Source organism: Balaenoptera borealis, assembly GCF_965194805.1.
Source record: "Balaenoptera borealis genome assembly, chromosome: 11".
NCBI classification, from domain to species: domain Eukaryota; kingdom Metazoa; phylum Chordata; class Mammalia; order Artiodactyla; family Balaenopteridae; genus Balaenoptera; species Balaenoptera borealis.
The window spans coordinates 14658784-14686225 of NC_138868.1; the positions used below are offsets into that span (position 1 = coordinate 14658784).

Genomic DNA, 27442 nt, shown 5'->3' on the forward strand with positions numbered 1-27442 from the left:
CTATTTATGGGAATTCCCTGGTGGTCCAGTGGTTAGGTCTCGACTCTTTCACTGCTGGGGACCCGGGTTCAATCCGCTGGTCAGGGAACTAAGATCCTGCAAGCCGCATGATGTGGCCAAAAAAAAAAAAAACAGGGAACCTATTTATAATGGAGTGTGGGGATTCAGGTCCAGGGAAAGTGTTGAGCAGGAACAGAGCAAGTATACTTGGCTTATAGATTTTGCCTTGGACCTCTGGTGGACTGAATTTTGTACTTGTCTTAAGTGGACTGAATAATGGCAGAGTCCTGCCTGGACAGGAGGGCAGGAGATAGAACAGAAGGAATATGACAGAATAAGAGAGAGAAACAAAATGCTATGGGGCTTCCAAAGAGAGGATCATGTCAGGTTAGTGAGATCGGTAGACTTCTTGGAATAAGGGATTGGGAGAGTCCTTGATCAGGGACTGGGATTGGGGGATTTTAGGAAGCATTTGTTAGAAGAGAGAGGAAAGAGTCTAGATAGTAGAAACAGTATGAAGCAAAGTATAAAAGTGGAGATATATTTAAAACATGTTTCCAGAAACACATGACTAATGAGCAGTAAGAGATGAGCACAGAAATGTAGATGGCAGACAGATTGTTGAGGGCCTTGAATAACAAACCAAGGAACCGAGCTCAGTTTAGGCAACGAGGAGCCATTAGAGGTTTTTGAGCAGATGAGTGACACAATCAAAACTCTGCTTTTAAAAGTAATCAATCTGGTATTCAGAGATGGATTGGAGTGAGGAGAGTGGAGAGGAAGATAGATAGATGGTTTTGTAAAGAACAAGGGCCCATAGCTTAGTGATAACTGCAAGATTCTTTCATGATGTTACTTACTCACACCCTAAGCGGCCTATAGAGAAGTTTGCAGGTTGTCATGCATTCTTTATGATGACTACCGACAGAGTTCGTCTTTAAAAGGTGTGGGTGCCATCATGCTCACTGGCTTTCAGGCATCCCTGAAGAGTGATAGCAGGCCCAGTGTTTCCTTAGGAGTTTATCTCAGCAGCTCTGGCAGAAAGGAAGAGACTAAAACATATCTTAAACTCCTTTGCTTTCCCTTGTGAAATATCCCTTTCAAAAACTAGAATTTTGGGCTTCCCTGGTGGCGCAGTGGTTGAGAATCTGCCAGCTAATTCAGGAGACACGGGTTCGAGCCCTGGTTTGGGAAGATCCCACATGCCACGGAGCAACTGGGCCCGTGAGCCACAACTACTGAGGCTGCGCGTCTGGAGCCTGTGCCCCGCAACGGGAGGGGCCGCGATAGTGAAAGGCCCGTGCACCGCGATGAAGAGCGGCCCGCGCACTGCGATGAAGAGTGGACCCCGCTTGCCGCAACTAGAGAAAGACCTCGCACGAAACGAAGACCCAACACAGCCAAAAATAAATAAATAAATAAATAAAGTAGCTATTAAAAAAAAAACAAAACAGTAAATGGTTTAAAAAAAAAACTAGAATTTTGCCACAGGCCTTTCTCAGAAATTTATCTAACCTGACATTAAAAATAAATCTTTCATTTCTTCAAGGTAAGATGTTTTAAGGTGGCATCTAAGAGAAAAGCTTAGGGCTGGGCATCTGTTTGTACGTTTCATCTGTGCAGACTGTTCTTGGTGTGAACCCAGGAAGCCTGTGGCCTTAGAGCCTCCGCTTTTGTTGGGTACAAAGTTTGTGTGACCATATGCCATTCATAGCTGCCTGCTGGATGGTTGCACCAGTGCAGTAGCTCAGGCTTTACATGGTATAAACTTGATTCACTGAGACACAGGATATGTTCTGTGAGAGAAATCTTTCATGTCAAGAATTCCAAGTAAACGGAATATGGCCGTCTCTGCCCACCTTTGGAATTTAGTGGGACTCCGTATCCCAGAGTATTTCACTTTAGCCAATTACTGCCTCACCCGTTCTTTGTTGGACAAGGCTTGAGATTGTGGGGAAGCATTTAAAGGTCTTTACCTTGTGTCCCCAGCTTCTTTCTTGTTTACTTCCTTCCTATCCCCTTTCTCCCTCCCTTCAATAGTGAGAAATTTTTTTAATATAAAGAAGTATAAATACATACATACAGGCATACACATACATAACAAGCATCTGTGCTGCCACACCAAGATTTAATAGTTGTTAACAGTTTGCCCTGCTTGCCTCAATTCTTTTTTTTTTTTCCTGGCTGCCACGCAGCATGCAGAATCTTAGTTCCCCCCCCAACCAGGGATCGAACCCATGCCCCCTGCTGTGCAAGCGGGGAGCCCTAACCACTGGACCTCCAGGGAATTTCCCCCCTCAATTCTTTTTTTTTTTTTTAAATATGGAACACTTCACGAATTTGCGTGTCATCCTTGCGCAGGGGCCATGCTAATCTTCTCTGTATTGTTCCAATTTTAGTATATGTGCCGCCGAAGCGAGCACCCCCCTCAGTTCTTAAAAATAAAATCTTTTCAGATAAAGTCGAAGTTCCCTTTGACTCCCATAATTATATTTCCCGTTCTACCTAGAGGCAGCCTCTATCATGAATTTGGTTTATATAATTGCAGTCCCTCTTTTATAACTTAATACGTTAGTAAAATATCATTGCTTTGTGTTTGTTTTTTTAAAATTTATTTATTTTATTTATTTTTTATTATTTTTGGCTGCGTTGGATCTTCGTTGCTGGGTGCGGGCTTTCTCTAGTTGCGTCAAGCAGGGGCTACTCTTTGTTGCAGTGTGCAGGCTTCTCATTGCGGAGACTTCTCTTTGTTTTGGAGCACAGGCTCTAGGCACATGGGCTGCAGTACTTGTGGCTCGCGGTCTCTAGAGCACAGGCTCTGTAGCTGTGGCGCATGGGCTTAGTTGCTCCGCGGCATGTGGGATCTTCCCGGACCAGGGCTCGAACCTGTGTCTCCTGCATTAGCAGGCGGATTCTTAACTACTGCGCCACCAGGGAAGCCCTGCTTTGTGTTTTAAGAGTTGTATTTTTATAAATGGTATCATACCATATGTATCATTTTTACAACTTTTATAATTCAATATTATTATGTTTTTCATCAATCCACAATGACACAGTTTGATTAATTTAGTTTGTTCCTTTTAATTGTTGCCTAGTATTCATTTATACACATTATTTATTCTCTATTGAAGAACATGAAACTTTCTAGATTTTTATTATAACAACATGCCTTGAACTTTCTTGACGTTATGTCCTTGTGTACATCTATGGCATTTTTTGTAAGATATTCACCCAGAGGTGGAATTGTTCTGACTCCTTTTTAGTCAAATAGCACAGATTTATTGGCTACCAAAGACATAACCCTCTTCTTAGATGTATGAAGGGCATCTCAGGGTATCATTCTGACTGTCACTTGGTAAAAATGGAAAACTTGAGGTTTTTGAATTTTATTGCAAACCCAGGATCAAGGAGTTTTTCTCAAGTCCTTCAACTAGTTAGCTTCATGGAACAAATAAATGTATATGTTGAATATAGGGGATATTAAATGGTAAAATGTACAACTTTTCCATAGATCATTATAAAGATAACTTCTCACTCTTCCTGTTTTCCCTTTTAAATCTTGTTTAAAAAAAACCCCAAAAAACCAAACAGGTTCATTGTAATTCAGCTAATATCAAAATATGTACTGTAAAATGCTTAAGTCTCTCCTCACCACTCTTATCCTCAGTCCCATTCCCCAAAGGTAATTCTAAGTCCTGCGACTGTACAGTATTTAAAATTTAAGTGAAAAGTTGACCCCTTTCTCTCAAGGAGTTCACCATCTTTGGAGTATATCTTTCCAAATTTTTCTCTATGCCTCATCACACACATATATATTTATATACCTATTTTTTTCTTCATTTTGTTTTTTAATAGAGATGGGATCATACAGAACAATATATCAAGGACATCTTTCTGTATCGGTACATACAGATCTACTTTATTCTCTTGGATGGCTGAATGGTGTTTCATAGTATAATTGACCATAGTTTGTTAAGCTGTTTTTTTCTCAATGGATGTTTCAGTTTATTTATAATTAAAGACAAGCTCTTTTTGCAAACTATAATTGCTTAGTCCCATTCCTGGATGTATATACTGGACTGAAAATTAACATATGATTTGGTTCTTTATAATTCAGCCTGTCCCTATAATAGATATAGATAGTAAGGACTGTCTAGGGCATGTCTTCTCACTTGTGGAAGGACAGTTCATAAGGCTAGCAGTGACCTTCCTTGCAGCTCCCACTGGTGCTCCTCACCCTTTGTAACTGTATGAATGGCAAAATTCTAAGTTCTGCGACTGTACGATATTTAAAATTTAAATGAAAAGTTGACCCCTGTCTCTCAGGGAGTTCACTATCTTAAAGAAGAAGGAAAGAGACCAGGCAGTATCAACTGAAAATTGACGGCTAAGTGTACGCAGAGATATAAACACTTGAACTCATTGCAGACTTTATGTACAGGTAACCTACAAGATGACAAATGTTTTGTGTTATGAAAATGGCTAATGCTGTGTGGGGAGGGATTTCTCCCTAATTCTGAAAAGCTTCCAGAAGGAGGTGAGATTTTATTTAGATTTTATCCAGATTGTTGTCTAGCTTCCAGGTGCATCCTTCTAAGCAGTGTCTCAATATGGGGCTTGTTAATAATGCTTTTCCACTTTGTGCCTGATATTAATGTCTAAACAGTGGATTTTAATTAGAAACTATTTCAAATTAGCTATCTTTATGTGACAAGTGTTGTTCTCCCAGGATCCCAGAGCACATTCCTGGCTCTGGGGACTACTCACGTTTCTGAGCAGTTTGTGGTTTGAAACAGGCCCATTTACCAAGGTCTCTCCCACTTATTTTTGCTCCAGACTTTCTACCAGTTGGTGCCTGCACTTTAGAACAAAGGTCTAGAATCTTTTTTCCACCTCTGATCTGGAAAAAACCAGTCAGCCTGGGCCAGTAGGACAGAATATCTTTTTGAGTATCTTAAAGGATCTAGTTACTAAGATTTTTGTCAGGCTCACTTTTAGCATAATCAGGATGTAGTTTTTACAAAATGCTCAACCATCTTCCTTTAAGCAGCTGCCACCACATGGATTAGGAATTACTAACCTTTTGACCTTACTCAAAAAACCCTAGTCCCTTTACAAAAACTAAGTCAGCTGGATGCTTTATCTCAATGTCACAAGTCCTAAAATACCCAGTATTTCCCTTGGACTTACTTGCAGGAAACCCATATGATCGTCAACCTTATAGATGTTTCCTTCACTCCAAAGTGAATGTGAAGTTGGCAGTCAAGACTGAGTATTGTATTCTGTATCCACTTTGTGATCTGACTTCACCTTTGCCCTCCAAGCCCAAGGGGCTTCTTTGTTGGCCCTCAGAGCTTACTCAGCCTTTCTGTCCCTGGGTAAATAGTAATGTGGCAGTGATTGCAGTGAAGTGACACCATGCTGTCCTTGGACCTCGAGTCTCCTCTAAACTGAGTGAGCCAGGCTTGAGTTAAAGAGTCTCACAGGCTTGGGGCCTCTGTGCCTTCCCCTCTGGGAGCAGCCTGTGGCCTCTTTCTTACATGCTGGCCGCAACTGACTCAGCCCAGTAATGCCATACCCTGAAATGTACAGGTATGATTTGACAGGAGCTTTTCACCCTTTACAAACTGGGCCTCCTAATGAGAATGTAGGCTCATAGAGCAATAATTCACGTGTAGGTGGCCTGTAAGGAAAGTTTTAACAAAAGAGTTGGTTGAGAAGCTGATTTATTTTCTTGCTTTAACTCTCTTGTCATGTGCTGAGTGGGGGCGTAAGAGGAGGGGCGGGTGGGGAATGGTGCTGCTGAAAGCATTTGTCTTCATTTCTGCCATCTCCCAGTGTTTATTACCCTGTGATCGGCAGATGAGGAAAGCTGCCAGTCAAACCCACGTTCAGCAAATTTCCATTTCCCTTCATTGCAGATTTTAGGCTTTTGAAATCTGCATCCTCTTTGCAGCAGTAAAGGTCGTTTCCCTCCTGCTGCTGACAAGCCCAAGACCCTCTGGTCCAATTCCTCTCACTTGTGCTTCCACCAAACAATAAAAGCCGCAGGAGCCTCAGCAATCTAAGACAGGTGATTGGTGAGAGCTGGTCAGTGTTGAGTCGGTCAGTCGCTCTCTTTATCTTTCTCTCTCACCTCCTTCTCCCTCAGTACTTTTCCCCGCCTCCCCCCACCCCATCTCTGCCCATCCCTCTGCTGTTCAGGCACCCACCGTAAGCAGCCCCGTTGTGCAACGGTGAGATGATGACAGCTTTCCGGACTCCTTTCCTGGTTTCACTCAGGGACCTGCCTAAGCCAGTGTCCTTCCAGCAGCAGAGGTTGCTAGGACCTAAATATAGGAAATGCCAGGTTGTGGGGGATGTGGAAGTGGAGGTAGAGTAATTCTTAATACTCTCATCCACCTGCATGTCTTCAGTCAGAAGTAGAGGCTTTGAGGAAATCCCTGCCTGGTGGGAGTCAACGCAAGGTTTTTTGTTTTTGTTTTTGTTTTGGGGTTGTTGGGCTTGTTTTTCTCCGTTTCTCCTGAACACATTGGGGTTTGGAATGCTGTTCCTAAATATCTTTCAGTAGCATGTGTTCTTGTGAGCTTATTTGTGTTTGTCTTAAATAATGTTTGTGGGTGGAAGAAAGGTAATGATATTCATTTCTTTGAAAATGGATGTTCTGCTTTCATAATTACTTGTCCCAATTACATCGTTAGTGTAAGTGTAGATAACTGCTTCATTAGGACATATATATCGAAGAAGGGGAGGTCTACAGAATGGTTGATGAAAACAGGCCTTAGCGTCTTCATCTACCCACACAGGAGCATCTTAGCTTGACTTCAGAGAGCTGGCAGGTACCAGTCACCCTGCCAACAGTCAAAACTAATCCTGGGTTTTAATGTGATAGGAGGAAGGAGTGAGGACCCAGTGAAGAGCAGCTTACTCCTTTGCTTTAGGCTGGTGATGCATTGCTGAACTCCTGCTGACACTGGTACCATCAAGGCACCGTGATTCAATCATTGACAATCTCTGAATTGGGAAGCAAAGTAGTCTTGTGGCAGCCCCACCACCTTTGGACTTTCTGAAACTTTCTAGTCTAATGGCATGAGCCCTGTGCTCTGTTTGACCTCTTAGAATGACTTTTTTTTTTTTTTTTTGAATGGCTTTTTAAGGGGAAATGGCCATGCCAGGCCTAGAGGTTACATTCTCCCATCAGACCTAAGGACCACTTGTAGGTTTGAATATGACTGTGATTTCACACCATGTCTGTGAATGACTTTATATGTGTGCTATCTAGTTGTGCATTCTTTTTTTTTTATTTATAAATTTATTTATTTTATTTTACTTCATTTGTTTTTTTTTTTTTTGGCTGCGTTGGGTCTTCGTTGCTGCATGCGGACTTTCTCTAGTTGCAGCGAGTGGGGGCTACTCTTTGTTGCGGTGTGCGGGCTTCTCATTGTGGTGGCTTCTCTTGTTGCGGAGCACGGGCTCTAGGCGCACGGGCTTCAGTAGTTGTGGCACATGAGCTTCAGTAATTGTGGCGCATGGGCTCTAGAGCTCAGGCTCAGTAGTTGTGGCGTACGGGCTTAGTTGCTCTGCGGCATGTGGGATCTTCCCAGACCAGGGCTCGAACCCATCTCCCCTGCATTGGCAGGCAGATTCTTAACCACTGCACCACCAGGGAAGCGCTGTGCATTCTCTCTTTTAAGACACATTAAAAACGAATGCCAATACTACGTACGTGCTTCCACTTACTTATATGAGGTATCTAAAGTAGTCAGAGTCATAGAAACAGAAAGTAGAATTGTGGTTACCAGGGTCTATGAGGGGAGGGTGAAAAGGGAAGTTGTTTAACGGGTATAGAGTTTCAGGTTTGTAAGTGTAAGATGAAAAAGTTCTGTTTCACAACAATGTGAATATACTTAACACTACTGAACTGTAACTGTAACTGTACACTTAAAAATGGCTTAGATGGTAAATTTTATGTTATGTGCTTTTTACCACAATTTTAAAAAAAGCTAATATCAGATTCTGTGTACTACTTACTCCAGATAGGAAGGCTCTATCCACTGCTCTGGCGCTAATGACCATCAGGTTAATTTCTCTTCCTCCTCTTGGCCTGTTATAAAGCTTACTCTGCTATGGCCACATAATCCTGGTTTGAATTGTTGTTTTGAGAAAAATTTTGATGACACTGTGATACGTAGAAATCTTTCATAGCTGTTTCTTTCCCCTTCCTTGCACAGTATTTGTATTCCAGGCCTTACTAATATCCTTGTTGAGTTCACAGGCTATAATTTATTATTTTGTTGGCCTCATCTAACACCTTTGACCTCAACAATATCTTTCTTGGGTCTGCTCCTAAAGTTCATGATTTGTATGTGGACTAATGCTACCCTTGTTTTTATGAGCAGGAGCTATAGAGCCTTTAGGAGTTAACTGGACAATAAAATTATGTTGGTTTAGGGACCCGCTTCCTGCTAAGAGCACGTACAGTTGGGAATTCTCTGGCGGTCCAGTGGTTAGGACTCCACGCTCTCACTGCCTAGGGCCCAGATTTGATCCCTGGTCGGGAGCTAAAAACCCCACAAGCCGCAGGGTGCGGCCCCCCCCCCAAAAAAGGAACACATATGGTCAATGACATCTGTATCTACAAAATACTTACCCTTTAATTTATGTTAAAAATATTTCGGACCCAGGAATCCTCTGGTGGTCCAGTGGTTAAGGCTCCACACTTTCACTGCTGAGGGCGCAGTTTCCCGCAAGCTGCACAGCGCAGCTGGGGGGAGGGTATATATATATATATATATATATATATATATATATATATATATATATATATATATATATATATATTTCGGACCTTTATTGTATAATGGTTGATCTCAATATCAGTTTCAGTGACCAGTTAGAGCAAGAGCAGTTATTAAACAGCCTGAGTCTGATAGACCACATACCTTACTGAGAATATTTCCTATGTCATAATTATAGTCACCCATATGATATTTTGGGTGGTCTTGTTTTGTTTTAATTTATTTTTTATGGAGGTAACATTGGTTTATAACATTATGTAAGTCTCACGTGTGGAATATAAAAAATAAAACAAAAATAAGTGAACAAGCCAAACCAAACAAACATGTAGATACAGAGAACAGAGTAGTGAGGTTTTATTTTTGTGTTTTTACAGAAAATGATGTCCCCTAATACTCCTCTTATCTTTTATTTTAGCCTCAGGAAAAAGCAAAGACTCGCTTCAGCTATAGGTGATATATTCAGAATTGTTTTGTTTTGTTTTTTTTAAATTTATTTTTGGCTGTGTTGAGTTTTCATTGCTGCGCGTGGGCTTTCTTCTAGTTGTGGTGAGCAGGGGCTGCTCTTTGTTGTAGTGGGCAGGCTTCTCATTGCGGTGGCTTCTCTTGTTGTGGAGCACAGGCTCTAGGTGCACGGGCTTCAGTAGTTGTGGTACGTGGACTCAGTAGTTGTGGCTTACGGGCTCTGGAGCACAGGCTCAGTAGTTGTAGCACGAGGGCTCTAGAGTGCAGGCTCAGTAGTTGTGGTGCACGGGCTTAGTTGCTCCGCAGCATGTGGAATCTTCCTGGACCAGGGCTCGAACCCGTGTCCCCTGCATTGGCAGGCCGATTCCTAACCACTGCGCCACCAGGGAAGCCCCCAGAATTTATCTTTGAAAGCCTACTTTTTCCTTCCTTTGGAAGGACATAAATCTGTTTCCCTCAACTCTTTTATGATTGCTAGGTTCCATGCAGTGTGTTTTCTATAAATAAAAACTATTATCTTAATCTAATGTGAACCTGTGGTTCAGTTATAAAAACATACAGTGGAACATTATGCAACCATAAAAAGGAATGAAGTACCGATAAATGCTAAAACATGGATGAACTTTGAAAAAATTATGCTAAATGAAAGAAGCCAGACACAAACAGCCACTTACTGTATGATTCCATTCGTATGAAATGTCCAAGAGAGGCAAAATTATACAGACAGAAAATAGATTCACTAATCTCTTCCCTTGCTTAGGGTAAGGGAGGGAGTGGGGCAGAGTGGAGGGGAGTAGCTGCTAATGGGTAAGGTATTTTGGAAGCTAGGGAATGATGAAAATGTCCTGAAATTAGGTAGCAGTGATGGTTGTTGTAAATTTGATTTTGATAATGGTTGCACAATTGTGAGATATACTAAAACTCCTTAAATTATACGCTTTAAGTAGGTAAATTATATGGTATGTGAATTATATCATAATAAAGCTGTTATTTTTAAACAAACTACGTATAGTTTGGTCATTTTCCTCAATGTCAAAACCATAAATGAGAACTAAGAGAAACGTCTACCCTTGGAGGAAGTCTTGTTATTTGCCACCAGGAACTCTTTCCAGGTCCCCAGGCTATAGAATAATTGACTATGATCTTGGATGAGATTTTAAAAAATGGTGATAAGGTGATAAAGTGAGAGTTACAACGTGCTTAGTTATATACTCCTTCATGGAACAGATTTAAAGACTGCATTTATTTATTTATTTTTTAATTTTTAAAATATTTATTTATTTATTTTTGGCTGCGTTGGGTCTTCATTGCTGTGTGGGCTTTCTCTAGTTGTGGTGAGCAGGGGCTACTCTTCGTTGCGGTGCGCAGGCTTCTCATTGCGGTGGCTTCTCTTGTTGCAGAGCAGAGGCTCTAGTTGTGGCGCACAGGCTTAGTTGCTCCGCGGCATGTGGGATCTTCCTGGACCAGGGCTCAAACCCGTGTCCCCTGCATTGGCAGGCAGATTCTTAACCACTGAGCCACCAGGGAAGTTCCTAAAGACTGCATTTAAATAAAGCTTTCTGGAAAGAGGAATAAGTGTTCTTCCTAGGATGCCATTCAGTATATACTTATGAAGAATGCTTTTTATGTCCAAATAATCCTGTGTTGTATTGCTCTAAGAATTATTTTTCATGGACAGAAACCAATTTATTATTTACAGAGAACTCAGACAATCTATTAAAAAAAAAAAAACTTAAAAATACCCAAACATAAAAATACACAAAAGATGCGGGTAAGCAGTGCACAATAAAAGAAATATAATGAGCCAGTAAACAAATATGGAACAAAAAGATGCTCACCAATACTCTTAAATTATTAAAGAAGTGCGAAGGGATACCAAAAATGGAGTTGCCATATTTTACTTCATAAATTGAACAAAAGTTATATTGAATACTGTTTTTTTAATAATAGTGTTATTGAGATGTAATTCACATACTGTATTGTTCACCTATTTTAAGTGTACAGTTCAGTGGTTTTTAGTATATTCACAGAGTTGTGCAATCATTGCCACTATCTATGTATTTCAGAACATTTTTATCACCTTGTAAAAAACCCCATGCCCATTAGCAGTCACTTCCCCCTTCCCCCTCCACTTCCCCTGCCCACTCCAGCCCTAGGCAATTTCTGATCTACTTTTTGACTGTTGCTTTGCCTATTCTAGACATTTCATGTAAATGGAATCATACAATATGTGGTCTTTTGTGGCTGGCTCTCTAAGAAGAATTTTGAAAAGTTGCTTAGTTCTTCAGTTGGATCTGCCTTGGGGTTTCTAGTTTCACGTCTACTGACCAATTAGCAAGCTGGTTCTTGGCTTCATAGCACAACCAAGCAGAAGAAGAGTAACTGGGTTTTGGGCTGATGCGTGTTTTCGCCCCCAGCCCCATTCTTATTCTGTCTTCCCAGCAGCAGCACAGTCAGACGGCTGTTCTGAATTAGGCCGCCTCAAATGCAGCAATTTTATAGGACTGAGATATAATTTAATCGTTTCCTTTTTTGTAACTTGCCCTTCTTTACCCTCCCGAATTAGCTTTTCTGATAGATTTGCTAATGATTCCTATTGTTCCATGTTTTCACTGTACTGTTGAATCATACTCTTCGTATCCCTGCTCCTAGAACAGATCTTGGAGAGAGCCTAAAAAGCTGTTTTGGAAAAAAAGGGTCCCTGATTCTCCTTTCCAAGGAACAGGAGAGAAGAGTCTGAGAGAAGCAGAGGTAGAGAGATGTATGCAGACTTGGTAGAGCTCGCCTACCATGTGACTGTCATGACTATTAAAATTTTATCCCTAGACACATTCCCAAGGCTTCCAACCTGCAAGTTGAACACAGGACTCAGAGAATGAGACTTGGCAGTTTGGTTTTTGCCATGGTTGTTTTCTTTTCTTTCTTTCTTTTTTTTTTTAAAGAAGAGAAGGGGATTTTTTAAAATATAAATTTATTTATTTACTTTTGGCTGCGTTGGGTCTTTGTTGCTGTGCGCGGGCTATCTCTAGTTGCAACGAGTGGGGGCTACTCTTTGTTGTGGTGCGTGGGCTTCTCATTGCGCTGGCTTCTCTTTGTTTTGGAGCACGGGCTCTAGGGCATGCGGGCTTCAGTAGTTGTGGCACGTGGGCTCAGTAGTTGTGGCTCACAGGCTCTAGAACACAGGCTCAGTAGTTGTGATGCACGGGTTTAGTTGCTCCGCGGCATGTGGGATCTTCCTGGCCCAGGGCTCGAACCCGTGTCCCCTGCATTGGTAGGCGGATTCTTAACCGCTGCGCCACCAGGGAAGCCCGCCATGGTTGTTTTCTGATGGTTGGCCAGGATCACTGGATTCAAGTTTCTTTTCCCTCTCATTTTGTCTCTCGTCAGAATAGTCCTCATTTACTCTTTTGCTCTGAGGCTCCAGAAGAAGAGCTCTGTGGTTGTGTGATAGAAAGTGAACTGCTATGACTAACAGTATGCTTATGGACAGCCACTCTTTCCACTGTTTCCTAGAACATGAATTAGAGTCTTGGGCTCTCTCTCTCTCTCTCTCTCTTTTTTAATTAATAGACTTTTTTTTAGAGCAGTCTTAGGTTTACAGAAAAATTAAGTTGAAAGTACAGACAGTTCCCATATACCTTCCTCCCTCCCCACACACCCATAGCCTCCCCCACCATCAACATCCTGCCTCAGAGTGATACATTTGTTATAATCCATGAACCAACCTTGAAACATCATTATCACCCAAAGTCCATAGTTTACATTAGGGTTCACTGTTAGTGTTGTAAGTTCTGTGGGTTTTGCCAAAAATATGGTGACATGATCCACCATTATAGTACCATACAAAATAGTTTCACTGCGACAAAAAAAGTCTCCTTGTGCTCCACCTGTACATTCCTCTTTCCCCCCAGACTCCTGGCAACCACTGATCTTTACTGTGTCCACAGTTTTGGCTTTTCCAGAATGACATATAGTTTAGAATCATACAACATATAGCTTTTTGCTTCTTTCACTTAATAATATACACTTAAATTTCTTCCATGTTTTTTCATGGCTTGATAGCTCATTTCTTTTTAGAACTGAATAATATTCCATTGTATGGATATACCACAGTTTACTTATCCATTCTCCTATTAAAGGACATCTTGGTTGCTTTTAAGTTTTGGCAGTTACAAATAAAGTTGCTATAAACATCTCTGTGTAGGTTTTGTGTGGACATAACGCTTTCAACTCATTTGTGTAAATACCAAGGAGCATGATTGCTGGATCATATGGTAAGAGTATGTTTAGTTTTGCAAGAAACTGCCAAACTGTCTTCCAAAGTGGCTGTACCATTTTGCGTTCCCACCAGCAAGGAATGGGAGTTCCTGTTGTTTCACATCCTGTTCCGCATTTGGTGTTATCAGTGTTTTGGATTTCAGCCATTCTGACAAGCGTGTAGTGGTTTCTTTTTGTTGTTTTAATTTGCAGTTCCCTGATGAGGACTGATGTTGAGCATCTTTTCATATGCTTATGTGCCATCTGTATATCTTCTTTGGTGAGGTGTCTGTTTAGATCCTTTGCCCACTTTTTAATTGGGTTTTTTGTTATTGTTGAGTTTTAAGAGTTCTTTGTATATTTTGGATACCAGTCCTTTATCAGTTAAGTGTTTTGCAAAGATTTTCTCCCAGTCTGTTGTCTCTTCATTCTCTTTAACAGTGTCTTTCACAGAGCAAAAGTTTTTAATTTTAATGAAGTAAAATTTGTCAATTTTTTCTTTTCATGGATTGTACTTTTGGTGTTGTATCTTAAAAGTCTTTGCCAAGCCCAAGGTCACCTAGATTATCTCTTATATTATCTCCTAGGAGTTAGAGTTTTGTGTTTTACGTCTAGGTCTATCCAATTTGAGTTAATTTTTTGAAAAGTGTAAGGTTTGTGTCTGAGTTTATTTTATAGTTTTGTATATGGATATCCAGTTTCAGTACTGTTGTTGAAGAGATTCAGTTCTCTATTGAATTGCCTTTTCTCCTTTGTCAAAGATCAGTTTACTATATTTGTGTGGGTTTATTTCTGGTCTCTTTTTTCTGTTCCATTGGTCTAGACATAGATCTAGAATAGACATATTCTTTCACCAGTGCCACACTATCTTTTTTTTTTTTTTTTTAATATTCCCTCTGCCTCACAGCTGCAGCAAAGCAGAGGTTCTTTTTTTTTTTTAATTAATTAATTTATTTATTTATTTATTTATGGCTGTGTTGGGTCTTCATTTCTGTGCAAGGGCTTTCTTTAGTTGTGGCAAGTGGGGGCCACTCTTCATCGCGGTGCGCGGGCCTCTCAGTATCGCGGCCTCTCTTGTTGCGGAGCACAGGCTCCAGACATGCAGGTTCAGTAGTTGTGGCTCACGGGCCTAGTTGCTGCGCGGCATGTGGGATTTTCCCAGACCAGGGCTCGAACCCGTGTCCCCTGCTTAGCAGGCAGATTCTCAACCACTGCGCCACCAGGGAAGCCCACACTATCTTGATGACTGTAGCTTTATAGTAAGTCTTGACGTCAGATAGTGTCCTCCAAATTTGTTCTTTCTTTGCGTAGTGTGTTGGCTATTCTGGATCTTTTGCCTTTCCAGATAAACTGTAGAATCAGTTTTTTGATATTCACAAAGTAATGTTCTAGGATTTTAACTGAGATTGCATTGAATCTATAGATCCAGTTGGGAAGAATTGACATCTTAACAGTACTAAATATTCCTATCCATGAACATGGAATATCTCTCCAATATTTTTTCAGATCTTTTGTGATTTGTTTCATCAGATAGATCTTGTACATGTTTTGTTAGATTTATACTTAAGGTTTTCGTTTTTTTGGTGCTAATATAAATGATATTGTATTTTTAACTTCAAATTCCAATTCCATTTATTCATTTATTCATTGCTGGCACATAGGAAAGCAGTTGACTTCTATCTTGCAACTTAATATAATCACTTAATAGTTCCAGGAGGTTTTGTTTTTTGCTTGTTTGTTGTTTTATTCTTTGGGATTTTCTACATAAACAATTATGTTGTCTGTGAACAAAGAAAGTTTTATTTCTTCTTCTCCAATCTATATACCTCTTACTTACTTTTCTTGTCTTATTGCATTAAGTAGGCTTCCAGTACAGTGTTGAAGAGGAGTGGTGAGAGGAGACATCCTTGCTTGTTCCCAGTCTTAGGGGGAAAGCATATACAGTTAACCCTTGAACAATGTGGGGAGAAAGGGACTCTGACCCCCGCACAGCTGAAAATCCATGTATAACTTTACAGTCAGCCCTCCATATCTGCTGTTCCGCACCCTTGGAGTCAACCAACTGCAGATCATGTAGTACTGTATACGTATTTATTGAAATAATCTGCATGTTAGTGGACCCACATTGTTCAAACACATATGTTTTTCAAGGGTCAACTGTCATTTCTCACCTTTAAATGTAGCTATGGGTTTTTTGTAGACATTGTTTATCAACTTGAGAAGTTCCCCACTCTTCCAGTTTGATGATAGTTTTTATCAAAAATAGGTTTTAGATTTTGTCAGGTACATTTTCTGTATCTATTGATATGATCATATGATTTTTCTTCTTTATCCTGTTGATGTGATGGATCATATTATTAACTGATTTTGAAATGTTTAACCAGCCTTGCCTACTGGAATAAATCCCCATTTGGTCATAGTGTGTAACTTTTTTTTATACATTATTCTATTCGATTTGCCAACATTTTGTTGAGCATTTTTACTTCTGTGTTCATAAAAGATATTAGACTGTAGTTTTCCTTTCTTCAATGTTTTTGTCCGGTTTTGGTATCAGGGTAGTGCTGGCCTCAGAAGCAGTCCCACTTCTGTTTTCTGGAAGAGATTATGGAGATTTGGTGTAATTTCTTCCTTAGGTATTTGGTAGAATTTACCAATGAACCCACCTGGGCCTGGCACTTTCTGTCTTAAGAGGTTTTTAATGATTGATTCAGTGTAATAGATATAGGCCTATTCAGATCATCTGTTTCTTCTTGTGTCAATTTTGGTAGTCTGTGTCTTTCAAGGAATTGGTCCATTTCACCTAGCTTATCAAACTTGTGGGCATTGAGTTGTTCATAATAGTCCTTTACTATCCTTTTAGTGTCCATGGGATCAGTAGTGATAGCTTGTCTTTCATTTCTGGTATTAATAATTTGTATCTTCCCTCTTTTTTTCTTTGTTAGCCTGGCTAAAGGTTTATTGATTTTATTGGTCTTTTCAAAGAACCAGCTTTTGGTTTCATTGATTTTTTTTTCTCTATTGATTTCCTGTTTTCAGTCTCACTGATTTCTGCTGTAATTTTGATTATTTCTTTTCTACTGCTTACTTTGGATTTAATTTGCTCTTCTTTTTCTTGTTTCCTAAAGTGGAAGTTTAAATTATTGATTTTAGATCTTTCTTCTTTTCTAGTATGTGCATTCAAAGCAGTAACATTCCCTCTAAGCGCTGCTTTCACTACATCCCACAAATTTTAATTAGTTGTAATTTCATTTAGTTAAAAATATTTTAAAATCTCTCTTGTGATGTCTTCTTTGAGCCATGTGTTACTTAAAGTGTGTTGCTTAATCTCCAAGTATTTAGGGATTTTCCAGTTATCTTTCTGTTACTGATTTCTAGTTTAATTTCCTTGTGTTCTGACAGCATACTTCGTATGATTTCAGTTCTTTTAAATTTGTTACAGTGTGTTGTGTGGACCAGAATGTGGTCTGTCTTGGCCTAAGCTGTTTTTCAAGGAGAACATTACTAAGGAGTCTGGGTCCTACGCATTTGCTCTTAATTCTGAAATGAAGTGCTTCTCTTCCTTGGTCCTGGCACATTATTTGGGCCAGTCTCTTACGAAAGAACCTCTGTCTATGAGCTGTTGATTCCAGAGCTATACCTATAGAAGAAAACCATACAGAGATTGGAGTAAATGATTAAAATAATTTTAATGGTGGTCATTTATTAGACACTTACTGTTTGCCATCACTTTACATTTATTATTTCAGTAAGTTTTCCAAATAGCCCTATAAGTTGAAAGGATTTTTATTATCTTTTTACAGATAAGGAAACAGGTTCAGAGAGATTGATTTACACAGAGTCATACTAATATAGGTACTAGCAGGAAGAGTCAAAATCGGGTCCATCTGATTCTGAAGCCCATATTCTCAGAAACAATGTTAAAAACAGACACATGAGATCCCAGTTCAAGCCAAACTCTAATCCATGGCAGAAATGGAAAACTGGAAGTTTGCTAAAGGAATATTTGTATAATGCTGTGCCTTTTATTGGTTTCTCTCCAAAATCAGTATCGCTAACAGTTTTGGTGCCTTTAGCAGCGAGCATTCCAGTAGTAGTGCCTCCTAAGAGCACCTATCTTGGAGTTAAGATGTAGGCTGTATTTATCTAACTTGGAGTTTCCCAACCAGGAATGATTTTGATCCCCAGGGAACATTTGGCAATGTCTGGATACATTTTTGGTGGTCACAACTGGGTAACTACTGGCATCTAGTGGGAAGAGGCCAGGGGTACTGATAAACGTCCTACAATGCACAAGACCCACCCCACCCCCTAAACAAAGAATTATCTGACCCAAAATATCAGTAGTGGAGGTTGAGAAACCCTGAGTCTAGCTTGTTCCATTCTGTTATTACTGAGAAAACCTTGAGCCCTCAGAAATCCCTCAGCATTCTGTCAGGATTTGGTTTCCAAGGCTAAGTGCCTCCTATGTAAATACTTTGTAGCTTAGTCCATTAATTCATTCTGGCACATTTCCTATACCTTGAGCTTAGTAGCCAGAGGCCTGTTAAATGGTTGGGTTTTTTTTTTAACAGGGTGATACTTTTTCTTCCTGATGTTTCTGAGAGACAGGCTCAGTTGGCCTGCAGCTCTTGCAGAAGAGAACCTGGTGACAGTACTCTAATCTGTTGCTGGCATCTTTAGCTCCCTAATCTATGTTTACGCGGCACTGAAAATCAACTCTCCCTGCTGCCAGGGCCCATTCCTCCTCAACACTCTGGCACCACACTGGCAGAGAATACCTCCCCAGTCTCTTCCACACAGTACAACCATACATGATTATTTTATTGCACAGCTGTTTTCCAGAAGACGTTTCCTGAGGCATGGATATACAGGATGCTTCTGGAGCTGTAGGTTGGAGTCTCAGTCATTTCTGTTCCAGTTGCAGATATATCCACAGCGCTCTTAAAGCATCTGGTATTTTCCTTAACTGTTTTCCTGTTAGTAGCTCTCGTCCTCTCCCCCAGATTTTAAGCTCCTACAATACGGGGTTTGTTTCTTCAATTTTTTTCCTATCCTGTCTTAGGAACTAGCATTTCTTTCATCATATACTAAGAAAATCAACTTGCCTTCTTCCATTTTGGGTTATATGCTTTTCTATTAAAAGTTGGAGGAAATTATAAGGAACTAAAATCATTTGAGAGAGACTAGTGGTCAGAGGTTGATATGAACCATCTAGATATAGATAAGCAAGCCAGAGGAACAATTCATAAACTCAATGGAATTGAGCCTGGGTCGAAATAAAACTGAATAATTCTTTCCTGAGTAGTGGACCTTGAAATTTAAAAAGTTATTTTCATTATCAAGGAGGCCTAGAAAAATCAAGAAAGTTCCTATTAAGGAAGTCCTATAGGGGAACTTCCCTGGTGGCGCAGTGGTTAAGAATCCGCCTGCCTATACAGGGGACATAGGTTCGATCCCTGGTCCAGGAAGATCCCACATGCCGCAGAGCAACTAAGCCTGTGCGCCACAACTGCTAAGCCTGTGCTCTTGAGCCCGTGAGCCACAACTACTGAGCCCGCGTGCTGCAACTACTGAAGTCCACGCACCTAGAGCCCATCCTCTGCAACAAGAGAAGCCACCACAATGAGAAGCCCGCGCACCGCAACGAAGAGTAGCCCCCGCTCGCCGCAACTAGAGAAAGCCCTCGCGCAGCAACCAAAACCCAACTCAGCCAAAAATAAATAAATTAATAAATTAATTAATTATTTTACAAAAAGAAAGTCCTATAGGTAGCTTACCCTCCTCATGACCCAGAGGTTCAGCAAAATTTCCCAAGTCAGATATCATTACTACAGAATTTTCTGTAAAGTTTAAGCAAAGGCATATATTTACCTCATTTAAGTGATATGCCACAGGGCCCTCAATAGGGATTTTCTTTTTTTTTTTTTTATTTGGCTGCATTGGGTCTTCGTTGCTGTGCACAGGCTTTCTCTAGTTGCGGCGAGCGGGGCTACTCTTCGTTGCAGTGTGTGGGCTTCTCACTACGGTGGCTTCTCTTGTTGTGGAGCACGAGCTCTAGGTGCTTGGGCTTCAGTAGTTGTGGCACGTGGGCTCAGTAGTTGTGGCTCACGGGCTCTAGAGCACAGGCTCAGTAGTTGTGGTGCATGGGCTTAGTTGCTCCGCGGCATGTGGGATCTTCCCGGGCCAGGGCTCGAACCCGTGTCCCTTGCAATGGCAGGCGGATTCTTAACTACTGCGCCACCAGGGAGGCCCCCTCAATAGGGATTTGAGGTCAGTGGGCTCATTGATAGAACCCTCAAATGCTGTCTTTCTTAGGCCTTCAGAGAGAACATGACCATTTTGAACAATGTCTTTGAATCTGCAAGATTATAAAGAATGTATTGTTTGGATAGTATTGGTTTATCTAAAACAGTATTTCTCAACCTTTATTTTATCATTACCCTCCTAAGGAGCCTTTTTAGACATTTTTTTCCCTAATCACCCCCCTCCCATGAAATTTTAATATCACAGATAATGCTGTGTATCTGTTCATATACTGCAGTACTTTGGCAGGGACTGGGGATTGTACTATCTAAGATTTTTCCCCCACCATGAAGAGTTTTCACCCCCATGGGGGCAGTCCTGCCCATGTTGACGATATGTTAATCTAGAAGTATCATCATCTTGGGACCCAATTGTTGGTATCTTTCTTAACAAATTGAAACAGGGACAAGGACTCTATCAGTAAACTAATGTTAAAAAAGAGTCTTCTCATGCAATGGCCTGAAGCAACTAGGGAAGAGTGAGAAGACTACTTTTCTCATATTTCATAGCTTGTATGGAGGACATTTTCCCTCTGAACAATCTCTTGACCATCTGAGGAAAGAACAGGGAAACACCAGGAGTAGCAGAGCAATAAATGCAGTGCTCTAAAAGGAGGGGGAAAAAAAAAAAAAGACAAGACCCTCTTGCAATGACATGCAGAGGAGGAAAATGGTGATACTAAAGAATCTGGGTATAGAACTGTCCATTGTTCCAAGGCTAGTCAGCTCTAACAAGTTCAGTTTCTCAAAATCAGAGTTGATTTGCAGCAGAGAATACCATTTAGGTTGTGTAGCATATAAGAATGTTCTATTCTCCCGAGAGGGTTTGGCTCTGTCTGATCAGAAGGGTGGGTGTGTATGAAATGCACCTCGGAAGGAGGAGGAGGAAGAGATGACATGTTCATGTAAAATGAAATACAACTGCAAATTAAAGTGTCACCCTGTTTTAAAAAAATCCATTTTTTATTTAATTGGTTACCAAGGAAAAAAATGTCATACAGAAGTATATGTCTCAAGGAAAGTTAAACTGTGAGATGTTACAAGTGAATCTGTATTCAAGGAAGTTATCCTGGGGTGGGGTGGGGCAGGGGTTATAAAATATTGCCTTAATAAAAATATTCTGAGGCGGAAAAGCTAGGCTCATAAATTTCTATTGTGTTACATGCCAGAGGTCCAGAAGAGATTAACAAATATTACCTCATTTGTTCTTTGCTGTCTCTCTCTATCCGATCAGCTGAATGCTGGCTGCCTCTTCCCTGGGGGAAGCCTCCTTTTGAGATGTTTTATTAGGAGGAAGGTCATATACAAAGGAGATGCTTTCTCCCAAAGGGTGCTGCTTACCCAAAGACATCCAGGGACTGAATGCTTTTCTGTGTTAATGGTGTCCTCCCATTTTTCATGTTTCTTTCCCAGCATTTTTATGAACACCCATTTGTCTCTTTAGATTGTGAGCCTACCAGATAAGATATATACAGTACATGCCACATTGTTGGCACTCAGTAAATGTTACGTAATAATGGGAAGGGGGGCTGATTTATATTATATTACATTATACTATACTATCTATATTATATTATATTGTATTATACTATATTTACATGTAGAATTGTTCTTGAGAAACATGTCTGGTTTCTCTTTGAGATAGAGACTTGACATATAGGACTTGTCAGCTTTCTTCAGCCTTAGTTGTGATTCTTCCTTTTCTCCCTCTTCTAATCCTAGCTTTGTCTCATGTTTGCAATGGAAACATATAGATAAACACTATAATGTGCTCTCTTTGTCTTCTCCCCAACCAGGGGCAGTGATTGGTGATGGGCAGTCTGCCGTGGCCAGTAACATTGCCAATACTACCTACCGGCTCCAGTGGTGGGACTTCACTAAGTTTGACCTCCCAGAAATCAGTAATGGTAAGCCAAGGTAGAACTGGGGATACTGGTGGAAGGTCTGTCTCTTACTGGTGAGCCAGAGCTCAGAAACCCATATAGCACTGATTTTTCATCACCTCGTTGAGCAGCTGACTGCCGTGTGCCATTTCTGCAGCTCTTCTCCAACTCTCGTTAAGCAATTCAACAAACATGTATTGAGCACCCACCCTGAGCAGCGAACAATGCTTTGGTACAGTGATCAGAACAGTGCTAAGGTGGACACCAAACTGAAGATGTCTGCCCCAGGAGTTTACCGACTAGTAGTTCATTGTCCCAAGCCTAGAAGTTTGGGTGGAACTGAGAGGAAGAGAAGGAGAAGGGAGTGTAGGAACTGAGAGCCAGACCCTTGAGGAAAGACTACAGTGATGATAAACTCATTTATTAATCTAGATCTGAATGGTGCAAAGGGAGTGGCCTGACTGATGTGTGGTTTACAAACATGTCTGTCTGACAGTCCGTTTTCCCAGCTTCTACGAGTCCTCAATCCCATGTCCCAGTTGTTCGATTGAAATCACATCATTGTTTTAAAAATTAATTAATTAATTAATTAATTGGCTGTGTTGGGTCTTCCGTTGCTGTGTGCGGGCCCTCTCCAGTTGAAGTGAGTGGGGGCCACTCCTTGCCACAGTGCGAGGGCTTCTCACTGCAGTGGCCTCCCCTGCCACGGAGCACAGGCTCCAGGCGCGCAGGCTTCAGCAGTCGTGGCACACGGGCTTCAGTAGTTGTGGCTCGTGTGCTCCAGAGCGCAGGCTCAGCAGTTGTGGTGCACGGGCTTGGTTGCTCTGCAGCATGTGGGATCTTCCCGGACCAGGGCCTGAACCCATGGCCCCTGCATTGGCAGGCGGATTCTCAACCACTGCACCACCAGGGAAGCCCAATCACAGCATTTTAGACATCTCATTTCACTTTCTATCTGATGACGGACTCTCACACACTCCTGAGAAGTGGTGGTTCAGCCTCTGCTTGAACACTTCTGATAGGTCACACTGTCTGATGAGTTGGCCCTAGTCCATCACTGCTAAATTCCTGTTCAAATGTTTTTTCTTATACCCAGCCACCATTTCCCTTGCTGTCACTTCCTCCCATTGGTCCTAGTTTTACCTCTGAATCTCCATAGAATAAGTCTAATGATGTCTCTTCTAAGTGACAGTTCTCCAGCTATTTGAAGATAAACTGCCATTTCCCTTTAAATCATTCTTTTTGGGCCAAAGTTCCTGAGATTCCTTTTACGATCTGGTTTTCAAATCCTAGACAGTTCTGCTCATTTCCCCTTTAAGCTTTGAGGTGGCAGAACAACGTAGAACACTCCAGATGAGAGCTGTCCAAAACAGAGTACAGTGGTGGTTTGGACAGTGTTAGTTCAGCCTAAGATTTCAACAGCTTTTTCTGAAGCCACTATTGAGTTTGCAGTCACTTAAAATTCCTTGATGGGACTTCCCTGGTTGCGCAGTGGTTACGAATGCACCTGCCGATGCAGGAGACACGGGTTTGATCCCTGGTCCGGGAAGATCCCACATGCCGTGAAGCAACTAAGCCTGTGCGCTACAACTACTGAGCCTGCACTCTTAAGCCTACAAGCCACAACTACTGAGCCCGTGTGCTGCAACTAATGAAGCCTACGTGCCTAGAGCCCATGCTCTGCAACAAGGGAAGCCACCGCAGTGAGAAGCCTGCTCACCGGAATGAAAAGTAGCCCCTGCTCACCGCAACCAGAGAAAGCCCATGCACAGCAACGAGGACCCAATGAAGCCAAACATAAATAAATAAATAAATAAACAAACAATGTATTTATTTATTTAAAAAATACTTGATAATTGTTAATAAACCAAGACTTTACCATCCTATACTTACTTGCGCAGTTCGAATGTTTTAAAAACCAAAGGTTTGTATTTGTTTCTATTAAGTTTTATCTTAATGGTGTCAACTGCTATTCTTAGTTCCTGCCTCTCAACATTTTTTTGAACTTTGATTCAGCCCTTTTTTTCCCAAGCTTACATCATCTTCTACTTTCTCTGTCTTTTTTTTTTTTTTTTTTTAACACTAAGTACTTTAATTATTATTATTATTTTTTGGCTGCATAGGGTCTTAGTTGCAGCATGAGGGATCTTTTCTTTTGGCGGGAGTGCTTAGTTGCCCCAAGGCATGTAAGATCTTAGTTCCCCTGCATTGGAAAGTGGATTCTTAATCACTGGACCACCAGGGAAGTCCCTCTGTCTTACTTTGTTTTTCTGGTCTTTAAAAAAATATTTATTTATTTACTTATTTGGTTGCACCGGGTCTTAGTTGCGGCAGGCGGGCTCCTTAGTTGTGGCATGAGAACTCTTAGTTGCAGCATGCATGTGGGATCTAGTTCCCTGACTGGGGATCGAACCCAGGCCCCTTGCATTGGGAGTGCAGACTGTTGTGTTTTTTTTTTAAATAAATTTATTTATTTATTTATTTTTGGCTGCGTTGGGTCTTCGTTGCTGCGCGAGGGCTTTCTCGAGTTGCAGTGAGCAGGGGCTAATCTTCGTTGCGGTGCGTGGGCTTCTCATTGCGGTGGCTTCTCTTGTTGCCAAGCACGGGCTCTAGGTGCGCGGGCTCAGTAGTTGTGGCTCACAGGCTCTAGAGCGCAGGCTCAGTAGTTGTGGTGCACGGGCTTAGCTGCTCCGCGGCATGTGGGATCTTCCTGGACCAGGGCTCGAACCCGTGTCGCCTGCATTGGCAGGTGGATTCTTAACCACTGCGCCACCAGGGAAGTCCTGGGAGCACAGACTCTTAACCAACTGTGCCACCAGGGAAGTCCCCCCTTTGTCTTACTTTGGATTTCTAGCAAAACTGGTACATCAGTCAGGACTTACGCACCAGGCATTGTGGTATGTTCCTGTGGACTTGCTCTGTGTCAATTTTGGTTCACGAATTTGCACCTAGGCTTGGTTGTTCGCATGTGAAGCCCATATTTTTCTATCTTGTCTATAGGGTATTGTAAGAGTTGGTCAGATACCTTAAAATAATCAAGATAGCCCCTGTCTGTGGCATTTCCCAGTATGCCAATCTTGGTATCCTTATCAGACCATGAAAATGAGGTCAATTTTTCATGTCCTGATCTTAGTGAAACCTCAGTAGCAATCTTTTTTTCCTAAATACTTTTAAGCCGCATGTTCAATAATCTATTCTTTACTAGAAATCAAATGCAATCTACCTTTTCCCTTATGAAATACTGTTTGCTTGTTTATAGATTTCTGGCCCAGATGTTTGCCATAATTTTCCCCAGGTACTTTGTTTCATTAGTTTATTTGCTTTGTTTCTTTTATTATAATCTGAAATACATTTACCAAAGATTTTTAAAATATAAAAGGATATACAGTGAAAAGTTTCCCAACCCTGCTCCCAGCTACCCACCACTCCACCCCATAGGCAACCACAGTTAGCAGTGTCTTGCATATCTCTTCAAAGATATTGTATGTATATACAAGTACATGCAAATGTATGTTTTTCCACCTCTATTTAAGCTAAATGGTAGCATGTTATACATACTTTTCTTTCTGTACCTTGCTTTCTGTACTTCATGTCTTGGTGATCTTTCTGTATCAGTATATAAAGCGTTTACCCAATTCTTTTTTAATGGCTGCCTAGTATCCCACTGTCCTTTTTTTTTTAATTTTTAAAAAAATATATAAATATTTATTTATTTATTTTTGGCTGTGTTGGGTCTTCGTTGCTGCGCGTGGGCTTTCTCTAGTTGTGGCGAGCGGGGACTACTCTTCGTTGCGGTGCACGGGCTTCTCATTGCAGTGGCTTCTCTTGTTGCGGAGCACAGGCTCTAGGCATGCGGGCTCCAGTAGTTGTGGCACACAGGCTCAGTAGTTGTAGCTCGCGGGCTCTAGAGCACAGGCTCAGTAGTTGTGGTGCACAGGCTTAGTTGCTCCGTGGCATGTGGGATCTTCCTGGACCAGGCAGGCAGATTGTTAACCACTTTGCCACCAGGGAAGTCCCCCACTGTCCATTTTTTAACCAGTTATTTTTTAACCAGTGTTCTGCTGAGGAATTTTTTTTTTTTTTTTTTTTTTTTTTTGTCTGTGCTGGGTCTTAGTTGTGGCACGCAGGATGTTCATTGTGGCATGAAGGATCTTTAGTTGCAGCATGCAGGATCTAGTTCCCTAACCAGGGATTGAACCCAGGCCACCTGCGTTGGGAGTGCAGAGTCTTAACCCCTGGAACACCAGGGAAGCCCCTCTGCTGAGGAACTTTTAAGTTGTTTCCAGTCTTTTGCTATACAAACCATGCCACAGTTTGTCATTTTGCACATGTGCAAGTATATCATAGGATAAATTCCTAGAAATGGAATTGTTGGGAGGAAGAATATGTAGATTCGTGATTTTGGTAGATACTGCTAAATCACCCTCTGTAGAGATTATACCAATTTATACACTCGCTTGTGGTTCATGAGAGTGCATGTTTCCCTAATCTCTTGCTTGTAGAATATGCTGTCATATTTTGGGGTATTTATAAATCTGATGGTAAAAAATACTGTGTAGGTGGGACTTCCCTGGCGGTCCAGTGGTTAGGCCTCCGCACTTCCACTGTTGGGGGCGAGGGTTCAATCCCTGGTCGGGAAACTAGGATCCTGCAAGCCGCATGGTGTGGCCAAAAAAAAGAAAAAAAAATAGTATGTAGGTATTTTAAATTTGTATTTCTCATATTATAAACCAGGTTGTGTGGCTCTTCATACATTTAGCCACATGTGTTGCCTTTTCTTGGCTTGTCTCTGTGCTTTACCTATTTTTTTTTTATTGTGTTGTTGGTCTTTTCCATACCAGTTCTACAGGAGCTCTTTATAAATCAGAAAATTAACTCATAATAGGAGTTTCCTGGTTGTCATTTGTCTTTTGACTCTGCCGAAGGTTATTTTTGTCATAGAACTTATTTTAAGTAGTCAGAATTATCCAACTTTCCTTTTATGGTTCCTAGATTTTGTGGCAGCATCAAGAAGATCAGTTAGTACTTTTATATTTTAGTTTTTTCCTTTAAATCTTTGATTCATCAGAAGTTTAACCTAGTCCTAAATAAGCAGAGTATGATCCAACTTTTCCCCCATGTGCTACTCATTTGTCACAACCAATTTATAAAATGATCTATTTGTCCCCATTGATTTGGGATGTCACTTTCATCCTATTAATTTCCTGTTGAGTATTTAGATGTATTTCTTCTGTCTCTTCTGTCCCAGGGATCTGTCTGATTATTCATGTAACAGTACCACATTGGTTTAAGTTTGAGGCTCTGTTTTAGAATCTGGTAGGACTAGTCTCCTCTTGTTATTTTTTTAATCCAACATTTCTTGCCTGTTTGAACATTTTGGTTTTCTGTATGGACTTTAAAACTACCTCGCTTCTTCCCTTCACCCCCCTGAAAAAATCCTGTTGGTGTAATTAATGTGATTGCATTAAACATATAAAGTAACTTAAGGAGACTCAATATTTGTATGGTATCTTCTTATGTAAGAACATGGTATGATTCTTCAGTTTCTCCAAGTCTCTCTTGTGGTCTTAGGAATGTTTTAAAGTTTTCTTCATGTAATTTTATACATTTTTAAAGTTGTTACAAGCTTTAAAAAAATTTCTATTTTACTGAATTGGTTTACTAATTATAGTTGTTATTCAGTTAAATCTCATGGGTTTTCTAAGTACGTTATCTGTAAATAGTATTAATTTTCCCTCCT

The 27442-nt window shown here is 40.9% G+C and overlaps 1 protein-coding gene across 13 annotated transcripts in view; it reads left to right on the top strand.

Annotated features, from left to right (window-relative positions):
• AMBRA1 (autophagy and beclin 1 regulator 1) overlaps window positions 1-27442 on the top strand; it is a 182584-nt gene that overhangs the window by 116426 nt on the left and 38716 nt on the right. For all 13 annotated transcript variants that reach the window (XM_082340160.1, XM_082340161.1, XM_082340155.1 and 10 more), the window contains one exon: window positions 21616-21726. In XM_082340160.1, the coding sequence (XP_082196286.1) occupies window positions 21616-21726 (111 nt within the window). The remainder of the gene's footprint in view (window positions 1-21615; window positions 21727-27442) is intronic.